The 15,558-nt window shown below is 32.1% G+C and overlaps 1 protein-coding gene across 4 annotated transcripts; it reads left to right on the forward strand.

The window, feature by feature from the left end:
- Positions 1-9,033: 9,033 nt before the first annotated feature.
- On the forward strand, positions 9,034-15,265 carry LOC108487201 (uncharacterized). Of its 4 annotated transcripts, none has more exons than XR_001871603.2 (14): positions 9,034-9,420; positions 9,527-9,691; positions 10,771-10,869; positions 10,984-11,106; positions 11,218-11,286; positions 11,359-11,455; positions 11,588-11,690; positions 12,210-12,426; positions 13,060-13,173; positions 13,421-13,552; positions 13,980-14,060; positions 14,430-14,546; positions 14,663-14,802; positions 14,949-15,265. XR_001871603.2 is itself a non-coding variant. In XM_017791476.2 (13 exons), exons 1-13 carry the CDS (start codon positions 9,310-9,312, stop codon positions 14,744-14,746), a joined length of 1,512 nt encoding a protein of 503 aa, XP_017646965.1. In that variant the 5' UTR covers positions 9,034-9,309; the 3' UTR covers positions 14,747-15,265. The 4 variants fall into 4 exon arrangements, 2 of the variants coding, with proteins under 2 accessions (XP_017646965.1, XP_017646967.1); XR_008271685.1 differs by having other exon boundaries at positions 12,213-12,426; XM_017791476.2 differs by having other exon boundaries at positions 14,663-15,265.
- Positions 15,266-15,558: the final 293 nt, after the last annotated feature.

Consider the following 15,558-nt stretch of genomic DNA (forward strand, 5'->3'; position numbering starts at 1 on the left):
CCTTATTAATTGAAATTATTAATAATAGTATAGTATAGGCCCAATATATTAGATAGACCTAATAAACATACAAAAATTTTGGTCAAATTAGTTAATGGCTTGAGTTAACGTAAATTATTTCAATCAGTTAATAGACTTTTAAAAATATTCGATTCAAGTAATGGTTAAGAATTTTAAATTTCGATTAATTCAATTCAAGTATTAATCAAATCAGTTATTTGAACACTTCTAATTACGACACATTTATCATGTGGGTGAAAATAATTATATAATATATTTATTAAAAATTATATGAATACTAAATATAATTTTAATTGAGATGATAAATATTATAGTATCTTAAATTTAAATTCTATCACATAAATAATTTTTTAGATTTTATATAAAAACACAAAAATATCTAAATCAACATCAAAATATATAATATAGATAAGGATTAAGCATATTTTAGATAGGAATCTAGATGGTTTACTTCAGCTAGTTTCAAAGTTGGATTTTTATTTTTTAATTTATATTTTGCCAAAAGAAATGGGACATTTTCAAGAATCTCCCACTTTGGTCTTAGAAAAATTAAACAATATGTCAAAAAAAGGATTTTAAAACTTAAATAATCAAAGAATAATATTTTATTAAAGGATTAATAAAATGTGTGGGTCAATTTTTCTTCAATTTCTGTCATATCAAATGAAAAAACAAACTTTTGAAGCTCTCCACTATTTTTCAATGCTCATTAATTTCAAGTTACTATTTTGGTCAAAGTCCAGCTGTTGGGAACTTGTTATTCCACCCATGTTCTAGCTTTGTTTAAGAAGAGAATGGTGAAGGGATTATTTTATTTTTAAAACTTTTGCAAGTATATTTTTGTAATTTTGAATTTTTAGATTTATATATTGATTTTTAAATAATTTTATATTTGTATACTTTTAAATTTTCTTTTAAAAAATTATACAACTTTCAAACACTTATATAAACATTGAATCGTATCACGATACACAATTAACCTCTAATATATTAACAAACACATCCTACAAATCAACAACCATAGTCAACATAATCAAAGAAAAAAAAGGAAAGAAGGGTAGATTCGGGTTTTAGAGAATCCAAAGTGATAGAGGGAGGGGGAGGGGGAGGGGAGAGGGAGAGAGAGAGGGAGGGAGAGAGAGTTGTGATGACAATGACAACAAGTTGTTTGGAGGAAGAGTTGAGAGTGTAAGTTACACTTTTTCAAGAGAAAAAAGTGTGGAAAAAAAATGAAATAATGAAATGAAAAGAAAATTAAGGGCAGGATTTTTTAAAATTTTTATAATTATAAATTTTGAAATTTTTGAAACCATAATTAAATTGATAAGATACTAGAGGTTAAATTTCTTATTATATCAATAAAAAAAAAGTCATGTTAGCATTCTATCATTAATAAAAAAAAAAGATTGATTCTTAAGATTAGAGCACCCTCAAGCTTGAATGACTATCGGAGTAATTTATTTATTTTTTTTAACTCATTTGCTTTTTCATGCAAGCAATAGTTGCCTCCAATTATTGTTGAGTTCTTAAGCCAAAACCTCCCCATATCCTTAGCCTTTTTACCTTAAGTTCAAATTTTTTAAATCATACTATGGCTATATTAAGTGAAGCGAATCATCTGCATATAGTAATTTTAACTTATTATTTAAATTAGTATTTATTTATTATTAATATTTAATTTCAACATTTAAATTTTTATTATATTGAATGTAAAATATTGAATTTTTTAGGAACAAAAGTTTTAAATTCGACAAAAATATACTATATCTGATACTAAATAAGGAGTAAAATCGAGTGAAAATGCTTTAAAGTGATTGAAGTACTTCACATACCAATGTGAAAAAATAGAAATCAGAGAGTTTTAGCTAACAAATGAATTAAGATATGATTATCGATAACATCAAGTCAATTAAAATTGTATAAAAAACATTGGAGCATATTTTAGATGGAAATTCTTGATGGTTTCTTTTAGCCACTTTGCAGATTTTTTTGCCAAAAAAAGGGGGACATTTCCAAGTAAAATCTCCCACTTTGGTCTTGGAGAGAAGAAGGGGTATTAAGCAAGTCTCTATTTTACACTAAAAATATATATATTAAAACCAAATAGACCAAACACCTTCATATGTCCAGAAAGAATAATCAAAGAATTAAAGGATGTAGGTCAATTTATCTTCAGTTTTTGTCATGTCAAGCAAAACAACAAATGATCTTTTTTTTTTTTTTGAAAACTCTCGATTGATTTCCAATACTCACTAATTTCAGGTGACTATTTTGGTCCAAGTCCTGCTGTTGGGAATTTGTTATTACCAGCACGAGTTGCAGCCATATTCTGGCTTTGTTTAAGAAGAAGACAATGGTGAAGGGATAATTTTTAATTTTTTTTTTTTTTAAATTGTATATATAGATGTTTTTTAATATTGAAAAAGTTTTAGATTTATATATATATATATATTTTTTATAATTTTTAAAAGTTTTGTTTTTATTTTTTAGATTTTTTAAAAAATTATACAATTTTCGAACACCTACACAAATATTCAACCGTACCATAACACACAATTAATTAATAATATATTAACACATGCATCTCACGAATCAATAATCATCGTCAACATATCAACACATCAAGAAAAAGGGAAGAAGAGTAGACTTGAGTTTCAAAGAACCGGACATTTCTTCACAAATCCTAACGATGGATGGTTGAGTCTTGTTGAAGATTACAATTGTTATACCCCATTTGTGTCAGAACATGTGGCACGTCAAAAAGACTCACCAACAAGCCTCCCTTTCAAAATGATCATCCTAACAAATATAATCCATCCACCATCAGGGTCCCCAAGCTCTCATTAAGAACATAAAATTGTTGGTCACCAAATAACATGTGAGTTCAACTTCTCTGTACCATTAAATAAGAATAAACAACAGGATCTGTCCCGTCACGGATATCCTCGTCTCATCCAAGACATCCACCCTACACGTTCCATAATGATGGTTTAATGGTAAGTTCAACACATTAACACTATCCTATACAGGACCATCGCCTATAAATACCTCCAGGAATGATGAAGAAGGGATTGACTCTCCAAGAATACCAAGCCCATACTCTATCAACTCACCTTCAGCTCTTAACCTTAGTATTCTCCTCACCTTCATTCTTTGTAACCTCCGACTCTCTGTCCTGATTGGATGAATTGGCCTCCATAACAACTACCATTCTCTCCTCCATATCTCTTCCTTGTTGTGCCACTGTATCAACAACAACATATCCAAAAATCAAACTGATTGAATGGTGTCGATTCATGATTAGGGCAATTTAGGTCAATATTCATGGTTTGATTTTGTAGTCTGTAAAGCAGATTTACAGAAAATTAATTAAACAAAAAGAGAAAGGACAACAAGAGGGGTCTCTTTATTGAACGTGGTAGGGGTGTGCATTTTTAAGTTTTAACTGAATTAACCGACCGAACCAAGTTAGTTCAATTTGAAACTAGGTAACTAACCAAAATTAATAACAGCATATTATAGGCCCAATATATTAGAGATTAGTCCAATACATCGTATAAACTCAATATATAAAAATTAATGGATACAGATGACGTGGCGTTACTGTTTCATACAATCCTTTCCCATAACATAATAGCAGCATTAATTTTTTTTGTACAATGCCAAGAACTACCCAAAACCCCTCCCCAACCCATAAATAAGAAGATAATACGTTTCAACGCACTCAAACCCACTTCCTCCTATATTGGTAACAATCCCATAGCAATCAAACTAAGACTCAATTGACAACATTAAATTTAAAACATAATAACAAACGTTACATTAAAAACATTAATTTTTACTTTCTATGTATCAACTATTTTATTACACAAAACAAAACATGATATAAACATACAAATATATATTTTATTACTTTCTATGTATCTTTTATTCTCTTTCTTTTACCTTTTTAACTATTTCTTCGATCTCTCTTAAATTTTATTTGTTCACAAAATAAAAATTGAAATCCTAATTTTTTTATCTTAAGGGTGATTGGTGTTTTCCTATGTTATAATTTCAATGAAATGTGAATTTATAAAATATGATTGATGAGAATAACACCGTTACAACGTTTGGTATACATTGAAAATACTGTTTAAATCTGTAAAAGTTACATTAATATGTTTAGTTCATTTAACATATTCCTAAAATGTAATATTACTTTACAAAATTACCCTATTGAATAAAATAAAATATTCATATATTTTAATATTTTTAATAATCTTTACTATTAAGAAATATTTGAATTATTCCAAAAAAGTATGATTTTCTCACATGTCGAACAAGATACATAAATACATTGGAAAGGCAACTTGCATATTAAGTGAAAATATACAAGTTTTAAAAGTTGTTTCGCGACATGGCACTTATAAATTCAAATATATTAATATACCGTGTATATAGCTTGAAATATCAACTTCTTAATATGGTAAACCACAATCAATTGTGTATAAATTGTTTTTCAAACTTAAGCTATTAGTGATATGAGCTTGACCAAGTCTATTAGTTAGTTTTTATCTCGTTTTAAAAATTGAATATAATTTGTATTTTATCTTTTGTTGTTATTTGAATAGTTAACATTATCTTAGTCAATTCTTTACTTGTATAAATAATGTCATTTATCAATGAATTTTGTGTGCCTTTCTTCTCTTTCTTTCCAAAACTTTAGATGGTATACGGAGCTAAATATCTCTAAATGAGAAAACATCTTCCATTTTCTTCTCACCTACTCCAATATTTTTGTAATGACTACCAATAACTCAACCCCTTCAGTAATTACCTCCGACCACTGCTACTACAACTATTCAAATTGTCTAGTTCAACCCAACCTCCTAATTAAGCTTCATGCTAGCTCCAACTCTTCGACTTGGAAATCACAATTTACCATGATGTTAGATAGACATGATCTCCAAGGTCACCTTGATGGCACTAAACCCGCTCTACCCAAACATGTTGAAGAGAATAACAGCACCCAAATAAATCCTGCTTGTCACATTTGGTATCACTAAGATCAACTCATCTAGCAAGCCATGATTGCTTATGTTGATAACTCAATTGCCTCCACAATTGCTTCTGCTGATACTTCACAAAAAACACGGGCTCTTTTGCGTACTTTATATGCAAACAAAAGTCACACATGAACCTATAGCCTTCGTGATCAACTTACTAAAGTCACAAAGCAAGTCAAAAGTGTTGTAGAGTATCTATAACAAATCAAGACCATTAGAAATATGTAAGTTGATGTTGGTTCTCCGATTTAGACTCTCCATGGTCCAAAATATCGATAAGTTTTCGCCTCTATTCAGACTTTATCAACACCAATCGAATATGAAGAGCTTTTTCAAAAACTTGTTGAGCATGAACTCTCTCCAACATTAGGAGAAATGAATGTCTTCTGCTCCAAAATCTATTGAATTTTTTTCGTTTCATTTAAAAAAATTGTGAAGGTTTTCATGATTGAATGCTCAAGGTTGGAGATGTTCTTTTAAAAAATAATTTTAAAAAAAAAACAATGAATTAAAGCTGTAAAGATCATAGTAGCAACTATGTTTTTATAGATGAATAAGTTAATATGTTAAACCCAAATACAAGAAAGGCTAATTTTTTCTTAACTTTCTCACCCATCATTAAGGGAATCACTTTCCATTTTTTTTTTCTTATGAAACATTGGAATCACATTCCAACTAATTAAATTCCTTGAAAAGTGAGAACTTTCCATCACACCAAACTCCCTCTAAGTGTCAACTCACCATAGCTCACAACTTAAAATCGAGCATCTCATTACTTAAGGTTTACTTTTATAGATAGTTATAGATGTGATTTTTTTAAAGTATTTTTGCATTATTTGAATTTTTTATAATTATAAGCTTTTGGATTTTTGGAATCATGATCAAATTGATAAGATGTTAGAGGTTAAATTTGTTATCATACCAATCAAAAGAGAGCCTTGTCAGCCTTCCGTTTGGTGACCAAATACATTTTAAAGGGAGGATGACTAGAACTTGAAATTAACTTTATGTAGGTGATGATATTAAAAAAAAATTGATGACCAAAGCAAGAGTGTCCTCGAACTTTAGTAACTATCTGGGTAGTTTACCTTTCTTATAAATTCACAGTCAATCCCTCATTTGTTTTTTCACACAAGCAAGAGTTGCCTCCAATCGTTGTCGAGTTCCTAAGGCAAAACCTATCCAAATCATTATTTTTTATTAGCTTCGATTCAAATTTTTAAACCATACTATGGCTTTGTTGAGTGAAGAGAATCATATCGCTTTAATAACTCTGAATATAATAATTTATTAACTTATTATTTAAGCTAACTTTTTTATTATTAATATTTAATTCAACATTTAAATTTTTTTTTTATTTTGAATGAATTTTTTTATTTACTTACTAAGTTGAGGAACAAAATTTTTGAATTCAACAAAACGTACAATGTCTGATGCTGAATGAAAAGCAAGGCCAAGTGAAAGCGCATCTAGATGTAACAAGTTTTTTGAAGTGGTTAAAATACTTCACATACCAATATGGTCGTTGTTTCTTACAACTTTGGTGGAAAGGTAGATATTGGAAACTCTTAGCTACCACTTTTCCTATGGTGAAATAACAACCACATTAGAAGATGTAGTCGAATTTGTGTCATTCATTGTAATAATGGAATCATAGATTAAATAGGAATTCAACTTCAAATGATCTTGTGAGACCTTTGTTGCACCTCACGTATGTAGGCCGTTATATTTGCAAAATTCTCATATATGTTTCTTCTATATTTAGGCTACCAAAATGACCCACATGTAATTTTAGTTGTATTTAATGCATTTACACTCATAAATGTTGGTACTAGACTTCATGACCTTGAAATCCGCCGATTATCTGATGTTATAGTCCTTGATTCTTCTATTTGCAACATAATTTGATGGAAAAATTAGGCCAATTGTAAGCTCACCATTGTTATCAATCAGACAAAAAATTCATGCCTATGAATGTTACCATTCAGTGTTTCGATAATAACTTGACGACTCATATGTACGATGACGATAAAAACTATTGGTTCATTTTACGACTTGGGACCATTAACACCTACAACTTCAACATCGAGTTCTTTTTAGACTTATGCTTTAGTTTTGACTCTAGTGAAGTCACCAATGTCATCATCACGACATTCTGGTTCCGTGAACACATCAAATCAGGTAGGTTGAGCTTCATCTTAAACTACATTTATTAGAGATTGCCACCTATTAACATAACCAACATCTTGTTATACAACTCATGAATACATAACATTATAGATTCCTGAGTATGCTCTCAAGATATGTACTAGGAATATTCGACATTGAAGGATTCTTCGGGACTCTTAAATATAGTAATTAGGAAAAGAACCCTAAAATATCTGGTATTGATGGAATTTCTAAATGATATATTGGCACCGAGATAGGCGAAATGCTTGCATAATTCAAAATTTTGTACCTAGCATCGAGAATATCTTTGACTTGCACTAACAACTCCATTGCAATGCCCACACTTTCTTGGTGCCCAAACACCGTAGTATCAACAGTTTTATCATTGTTGAGATCCACCACAACGTATTTACTCCCCTTTTATTAGACCTCAAAAATGTATACTTGAAATTGGATATCCATTTGGTAGTTCCATCATGGATTTTCTTCGAAATTCTCCTTTTTGTTCTCTCCAAGGAAATATAATTCTTAAAGGTTATGTTAAAAGGAGATTCAGATTGGAATACAGTTCTATCATTAGTCGAAATCATGTATCCATTTAAATGGATTTGTGTCATAAATCAATTCGCCATCTTCCCATTTGAAGTTATCAAATATTAAATTTGAACATTACAAATGTTAACGAAAGGGTGTCGCTAAAAGAAAAAAAAAAACACAATGAAATTGGTGCCTAAGTTGGTGGATACTTGTCCAGGCACTAAATGGAAAAACAAAAAGCACACATAACATAAGAATATGATTACACAGTTCAATTTCCCTATGTCCATGGAGCCTAGCTCAACGAGAAATATATCTCTTCAACAATTACAAAGTCAACCTACTCAATCACATACACCGTACTCTTGCACTTTGAAGATACAATACTCTCACTACTATGAATACCCTTTGTGGTCATAGCAATTAAAACCACATTAATAAGTTTTACTTTAAAAACATCACTTTTACAAAAATATTCTCATAAGAATAGATTAAGTGCCCAATAATTAGTACATTTTCCTGTGCAAGTCTCTCAAATAGATAAACATGATTTCAAAACTTGTTTACAATAGAAGATCTAATACAATCCTAATAAAACAGTAATCCAATCAATAGTAATACAATATAATAATAATATACATGATAAATATGGACTATTGGCAACTCAACATCATAACCACAATCCAATTTAAAGTCCATAACCTAAGGGACTACTTTAAGAAATTTACTATTAACATTTGTTAAGCACAATAATAACATAATATTGAGTACAAAAATTGATGACAATTTTCATAGCACTGATTCATGAATTATGGAAAAAAAAGTGATTTAAGTGAGTTATAGAAACTTTGTACGTAGTTGGAATGGTTTAAGGTTTGTAGATGTTCAAAAGAATTTCTGGGGGAGTTATTTCAAAATGACTTTTTTTTGTTTGGAAAATTGTAAAATTTATAAGAAAGGGGAAAAGGGTCGACTAACTTGAGATAAAATGAAGTCAACATCATGAGTATTGACTTTAATGAGTCAAAAAATTGTTTGAAACCAACACTTATAGGAGTCGAGTTGTTACCCCAACTCAAATTTGTGTTTTTAACAACAAAGTACACGATACTTAGTGAAAATCGTGTTAGAAAGACCTTGACACACATACATTTTGTACATTCTATTCAACACTTGCATAAAATTTAATATTTACGAGTGTCAAAAAATGTATAATATGATAAATAACTTTATAAAATATCCCGTGCAAAGTGCGGTGGTCGTTGACCTTACAAATTAGTCTTGTTTTAAAGAATGTGAAAATTAAGGAGCACATTTTATAATAGTAAATTATACTGAGGCAAAAAGCTAAATAATCAACACCAATGGGGATCTGATGAAATTGTTTAATTAACGTTAAAAAACGAAGAAGGTCTCTGCTTTGAGATCATCTGTATATGTCTCCATTGATGTTGAAATCAAGCTTCTTTCTTTGATTCAATTCTCCATTTTCAACTGAATAACCCAACCAATATATACACACATAAATAAATAAATGATAGAATTAATTAGTCGGCGGCGTTTAGATGCATTCATCTCCATTTTCGTAACAGTGCATCCTCATGAGATCTCTGCTTTGCTCCATTCTTCTTCATGTTTCTTCTTTGTAAGTTAATAATATTAACTCATTCCATAATTCATTTTAATTTTAATTAAATTGTCTTAATTTTGAATTGGGCTTTTTTGTGTGTTTGTTTTGTTTTCCCCCCCAGATTTTGAGTGCTTATTTTGTGGTGCTGCCATTGAGGGATGAAGGGGCAATTTCATTGGGATTATCTAATTTGCCTGAATTGTTTGTTGGGTCTTTAGTGTTGACTTTGATAGCTGCTCCTCTTTCTACTCTCATCTTCTCTTTGCCTAATCTTTCCAAAGTCAAGGTAAATCTCAATTCACTTCATAATTCATTTTCTTTATTGCTTTTATTCTTGGATTTTTAGAATTTTACTGAAATGTTGAAAATGGGCTGTATTTATATATAAAAGTTTAGGGATGAAGTGGAAAGTTTGGCTCTTTTGTTATTGATTTTTCTGCTCCGTTTTTTTTTAGCAGTAAAATATTGAATTGGGATATAAAACCTAATCATAGTTTTGAAGAACTAACCGTGGACAGTTTAACTTTCATTGATAACAAACTGCATAATTTTACTTTAAATAAGGATGACTGAGTTGCTGTTAATTTGTACTTGGTTTACATAGAGACTAGAGAGCTACAACCTAGTTATGGTTCCGGTAGAGTAGAGCTCTGGGACAGATTAATTATAAAGTCTATCTCTTATTGTAGTCAATAATGCCGGTGAACAGAGTGACTGACCTGGAAATGGTTCCGAGAGTGGGGTCTTGAGAGAAGTGAATTAGAAACTTTAGCTCTCTTTGTTGTTAGTATAGGTGATAAAGTGGCTTTTGCAGAACTTAATATATTAAACATTTAGGTGCCAATTTGTTTAGCTAAACATTGGAAAGTTACTTTCTGCGATCCCTCACTTAAATGGTCTTGAAGCTGAGACCTTTAGCTTCCTTCAGGGAATACCACCATACATGTGATCCGCGGAAGGTTTTTTTGTGTGGTAATGCATGCCCTTAATCATTGAACTAAACAATAATGGAAATGATTTTGTCATCCACCTTTCGTATATGGTTGTTTAAGTCATTTTGCCATGTTGTATGGCCTCTTATTGATTTTAATATATTACTTTCAGAACATGCCAACATAGTGATACAACATTGCATTTTATTGGCATTGTTCGGGGTTGTTTCATTAGGTCAATGTATCAATGTTTTATTTAAGTTTGGGATCATTAGCCTCAGTGGTCTATGCACAACTGTCTGTTGTACTTTGTCACTTCAGCCTTTTAATATCCTTGAGAAGAAATCCGTGAGGTCCATAACCATTTCATGCCGGTAATATTCTTCATGTTTTGTTATATTTGTCCTCTAATTGGTACTTCTTGAAATTCCAGGCTTTGGTTTTTATACACAGGCTTTTTAGTGTATCACTTGTTGTGTTCTTCATTCTATGGCATACTTCATCAACGGAGACTTTACAATCTCATTCAAAGGTAATCCAAAAAGTCCACATGGTGGTGGTGTTCTCATTTTTGATCCTTGTTTGTCATCAGAAAATTGGTTCTTCATATAATTTTGTACTAACCTGTGGTGCAAACTGTTTGTAGAATTCAGTTGGGATTTCCACCGAACTTAAAGTCAGTATTGGTCATGACAGCCCTATTGATGCTCAAGGTTGGGGAAACCATGGTTGGTTTTATGTTTCAGTTAGAATTGGATTGTTCCTCTGGGTATGACAACACTTGATCTATTTGTCATTAATTTTGCCTGCCAACTATTATCTAGTATTTTAATTTTAATAATGGAAACTTTCTGTTTCTGTTTTCTTGTTTGTATGGAAGGTTGCCTTGCTTAATCTTATCACAATATCTTCAACCTGGGCTAGAGTAATTGATGTCATGGATAGTGAGGTATTGACACTTTCTGTTTCTCTTATGAAGCTTATGATATCCTGCTTGCGCTCAATTTCCGTTTTGCTTCAGTCAGGGTCAAGATTGTTTGGTTTCATTGGTGCTGGTGCAACGCTTGGCCAGCTCTTTGGGTCTTTGTTTGCCACAGGAATGGCTTGGCTGGGTTCATGTATGTACGCCCAGTTGATTCTTTGAATGTCAGATTGTCAATATCTGGTCTTTTACTACTTCTTTTCTCTCCCCTTCCCCCTTCTCTTTCTCTGTCTTTGGTTTTTTTACAGTGGGAAGTGTTTAATTGCAGATCTTCTCCTATTTGCTGCTGTTTTGATGGAACTAGCAGCACAGTCATCAAAAGGGATCAACAAGGATATAGGTTATATCCCTGAAGAGTTATTTCCTATCAGGTTAGCTAAATCCTTATGTTTGCATATCTCTTAAATATTTTTATTTTTAATTTTTTTTGGGGGTGGGGGGTGGAGGGTGGGGATGGGGAGTTTATGGTTATTGGAATACATTGTTATATGATTTGTATGCTAGTAAGGAAAGTCCTTACATCTGTGAACTATGATGTTTATTTCCCTGAACAATTATTGGTATTCTGCCTATCATACTTCACCATTTTGGATGACATCTAGATTTATTCACACCAACCTAATGAGATTTAGGTCACCAAATAATGTCTTAGCTTGATATGTCTTCTCATACAATTTCACGGGGTAGCAGGCATCTGATTGATTGATGCCATGTTAGATGTTAAAAGAAGCAGTACATCATATAAAATGACCACTTCATCAATCTCAGCTTGTCTGTAAAATATGGATGGTAGATGCTTCTGTTTTACCTTCGGGAGTTTCTGGCTAACCTGCATGCATGTTTTGAGGATTGAACCTTTTACTTTCTAACTTTATTGTCATTCCTTTTAGAAGAGCTGACTCGGATCAACAAAAAGATGAAGATGATGATGAGCAGACTGCATCAGCTCTCAAAGTTTCTTCTCCTAAACTAACTACCTCTTCAGTGAAGCCTGAACTTTGGGCTATCTTAGATGGACTGCGACTTGTATTGTCATCGACCTATTTGTTGCACGTGTCGTTGTTCCTCTGGTTGAGTGCAGTTGTTTCCTCTTTCTTCTACTTTCAGGTAAAAATGCTATGATATAGCTTGAATTTGCTAACCATGCATGCTAAATACTGCTACTAAGCTTTGGCATGCATATTCTGGGGCTCTTTTTCTATTGATAATTATGATTGGTACAAGGTACAGTATCTAGTAGTTTGTAAAATCAAGTGCTTCTTGTAAGAGAAAAAATAAAATCCATATGGAACTTGATATTATAGATCATTGATGGATCTAGGATTGCTTTAAGAAAGTCAATTGTAAAACTAAAATGTCATTTATGAGCTTTTGTAGGGATTGTATGCATAATCAAGTTCATAGGGAAGAGTTAATGAATAGTAAAAGCACGATTCCCTCCTATATTGATCTCTAAGATTCTAAGGTACTTGTGTGCTCTTTGTCTGTGTTGATCATGTTTCACTAGGTTAGGGCTTCAAATCAGATAAATTTCTGTTGCCATAGTTTAAACTTTTAGGGAGCTTTTAGTTTTTGCCTTTTTATTTTGTGCTTGAGGTTGCATCTAAGTATATCCTAAAAGAAGTCCATAGTGTTTAATTTGTTCTGTCAGGGCTTTCTGTTTAGTGTTGTGTTCGATAATATGTTTGGCCATGGTACAATTTTCTAATCTCTTTTACATACTTGATTACTCATTTGCAGAAAGTTAATGTAATTGCCATGACAGTTGCAAGCTCGGTTGGCAGAAGAAGATTGTTTGGCCAGATCAATAGCTTTATTGCTGTCTTTATCCTCGCTGGACAACTTACCTTAACAGTATGCTATACCTATGATGAGTTTTTGTAATTATTTTGAACTAACAGCTACTCATAACAATAAAGAAAATGAAGCATTTCTTGGTACTCATTTGGTTTTTCCAGGTCTTGACGCTATCTATTTTGATTCTGGTGTAATTTTTTCTTTCACATCTATCATCTTATGGGGTCTAGATCATCTCTGGCTATGCCCTGTCATCTGTTTATTATCCTAGCTTTTACCCTTATTATGTCTTCGCTTATTACAGGGGCATATTCTTACTGTTGCTGGGGTTACTATAGCTCTATGTTGCACTCCATTTGTTTCCTTCTCAAATTTGGTTGCTGTTGCCATATGGCCAACTTGGATAGTAATTGCCATTTCAGAGACCCTAAGAAAGGTTTGCCAACATTGACTTTCTTTTCATGTATTCTTTTTTTTTTTTCTTTCTTATCTGATTTACGTGAAATCTGTTTTGCCACTGTCATTAGTTATGCTATATTTCAGATCATATATTATAGATCTATAATTCTCAAAGCCCACTGGGATAGGTTAGGAAGAGGAAGATTATCAATTGTCTTTTGTGGCAGTAAAACTATTGCTCCAACCCTTCATTTTTCTTGAAGTACTTAATGTTCTACATTTGTGTCCAACATATTTTCAGACACAGGTACAGAGATATGACCCTCCAAGTGCAATAAAAAACTTAGAAAGAAAAGAACAACATAACGGTGTTGGACACATACTCGTATCCAACATTCACACCTGAGTATGAGTAACCTAACAGTAAAGTACATATAACTGTTTGCCTTTTTATTACCATGCAGGTGGTCAATTATGTTGTAACCAAACCTGGAAGAGAACTCCTATTTACTGTTGTTTCTGAGGATGAGAAATACAAAGCTAAAGTATGTAAATTTCATCATTGTGTTCTTTAAGTTTCTCCCTCAATTCTTTTGAGGGAATTTGGAAGTTCTATTTTGTAGTGGAAATTTCAGATATGCGGTATATGTCAATCTTATGTTTGTGTTTAACTTCCTTTTTACTTTAGTGAGCCTCTCATGTTTCATTGAAGCACCTCAAATATTCTTCCAGTCCATGCACAAATAGTTTTTATTTTCAAAATATGGATTAAAAGATGTCATACCAAAATTGCATCCAATGCTTCGTAGATTTTCTATCCATAAAAAACCTTTCTTAGGATGTTATGAAGTGAACTAGTCTCTGAAATGCTAAAAGCACCTAATCATGGTTTGCCTGAAAACATAATGCTGCAGATATGCATAGATGTAATTGTCCAGCGACTTGGGGATGCTGCAGCAGCTGCCATATACAAACTACTTTTCAGCATTTTCAAAGGGCGGATATCGACAGTTTCTCTCTATGCACTCCCTGTATGTCTTCATAAATTTCCCTCTGCCAGTCTTGTATTTATACATTTAGTTTACCTTATCTGTATGTCTGTCTGCAACAAAGCTGACCGAGGTTTTCTTTTGCTTTTTATTTTCAGGTTTGTTTACTTTGGCTTGTCACGGCATTTTATTTAGGACGGCATCAAACACGATTAGCAAGGCTCCAAGTTGGATCTGCTTGAAAATTTTCTGAAAGATGATTATGTCTACCTTTTATCGGGAATCAAAGAATGAACAGGTCAAGATCCTTCACAATTATTAAAATGTTTGCGAGATGTAACATGCTCGGTGTGCTGCTTTGGTCAAAGCATTAGCAGAAGAGTAGTGCTATTCCGACTTTGTCTGCTTACAAGTTTCCGATTGTTTTGGCTTCTTTGTTTGCAGTAAGAGGTTGCTAATTTGCCATTCTTGTGCACAATGCGGCTAACCTATAACCACTGTGGTTTCTTCTTTCATTCAGTAGTAACCTTTCCTAGTTCTAGTAAACTTTCATGGCTCGAACAATTACCAGCTTCATTGTAGGACGAGGTTCCAGCATCATTAGTTATTTTTTTCGAGACAAAGGAAAATACATGTAGAACTTGTAGTTAGTGTTGAAGTTGCCATATATTGTACAGTGTACCCTTGCATTTGAAATGCAGTTGTTGGATGATTTTCATCTTCAAATTAATATGATATTGAAACTAGCAATTCATCTTGTACTTTTCCACTGTGATGTTATCTGGAAAGCGCTCTATTACTCAAGTTTTACAGGTTCGGGAGTATTCGACTTTGTATTGCTGCCTTATTCCGGCTAAAACCACCTGCAACTTTACAATATATATATAGAATCTGAAAAATCATTATAAACATTGAAAAGAAGTTATATATATTCTTGAAAGCAACGATAGCCAATATCATGAACTTGAGCACAGCTATGTATTCTTAGAAATGGCCCTTGCCAACGAAGAAACATATCTCTATACCTATATCTGACTAGTTAAGTAGTTGAAAC

The sequence above is a fragment of the Gossypium arboreum genome, chromosome 10 (assembly GCF_025698485.1).
Source record: "Gossypium arboreum isolate Shixiya-1 chromosome 10, ASM2569848v2, whole genome shotgun sequence".
NCBI classification, from domain to species: Eukaryota; Viridiplantae; Streptophyta; class Magnoliopsida; order Malvales; family Malvaceae; genus Gossypium; species Gossypium arboreum.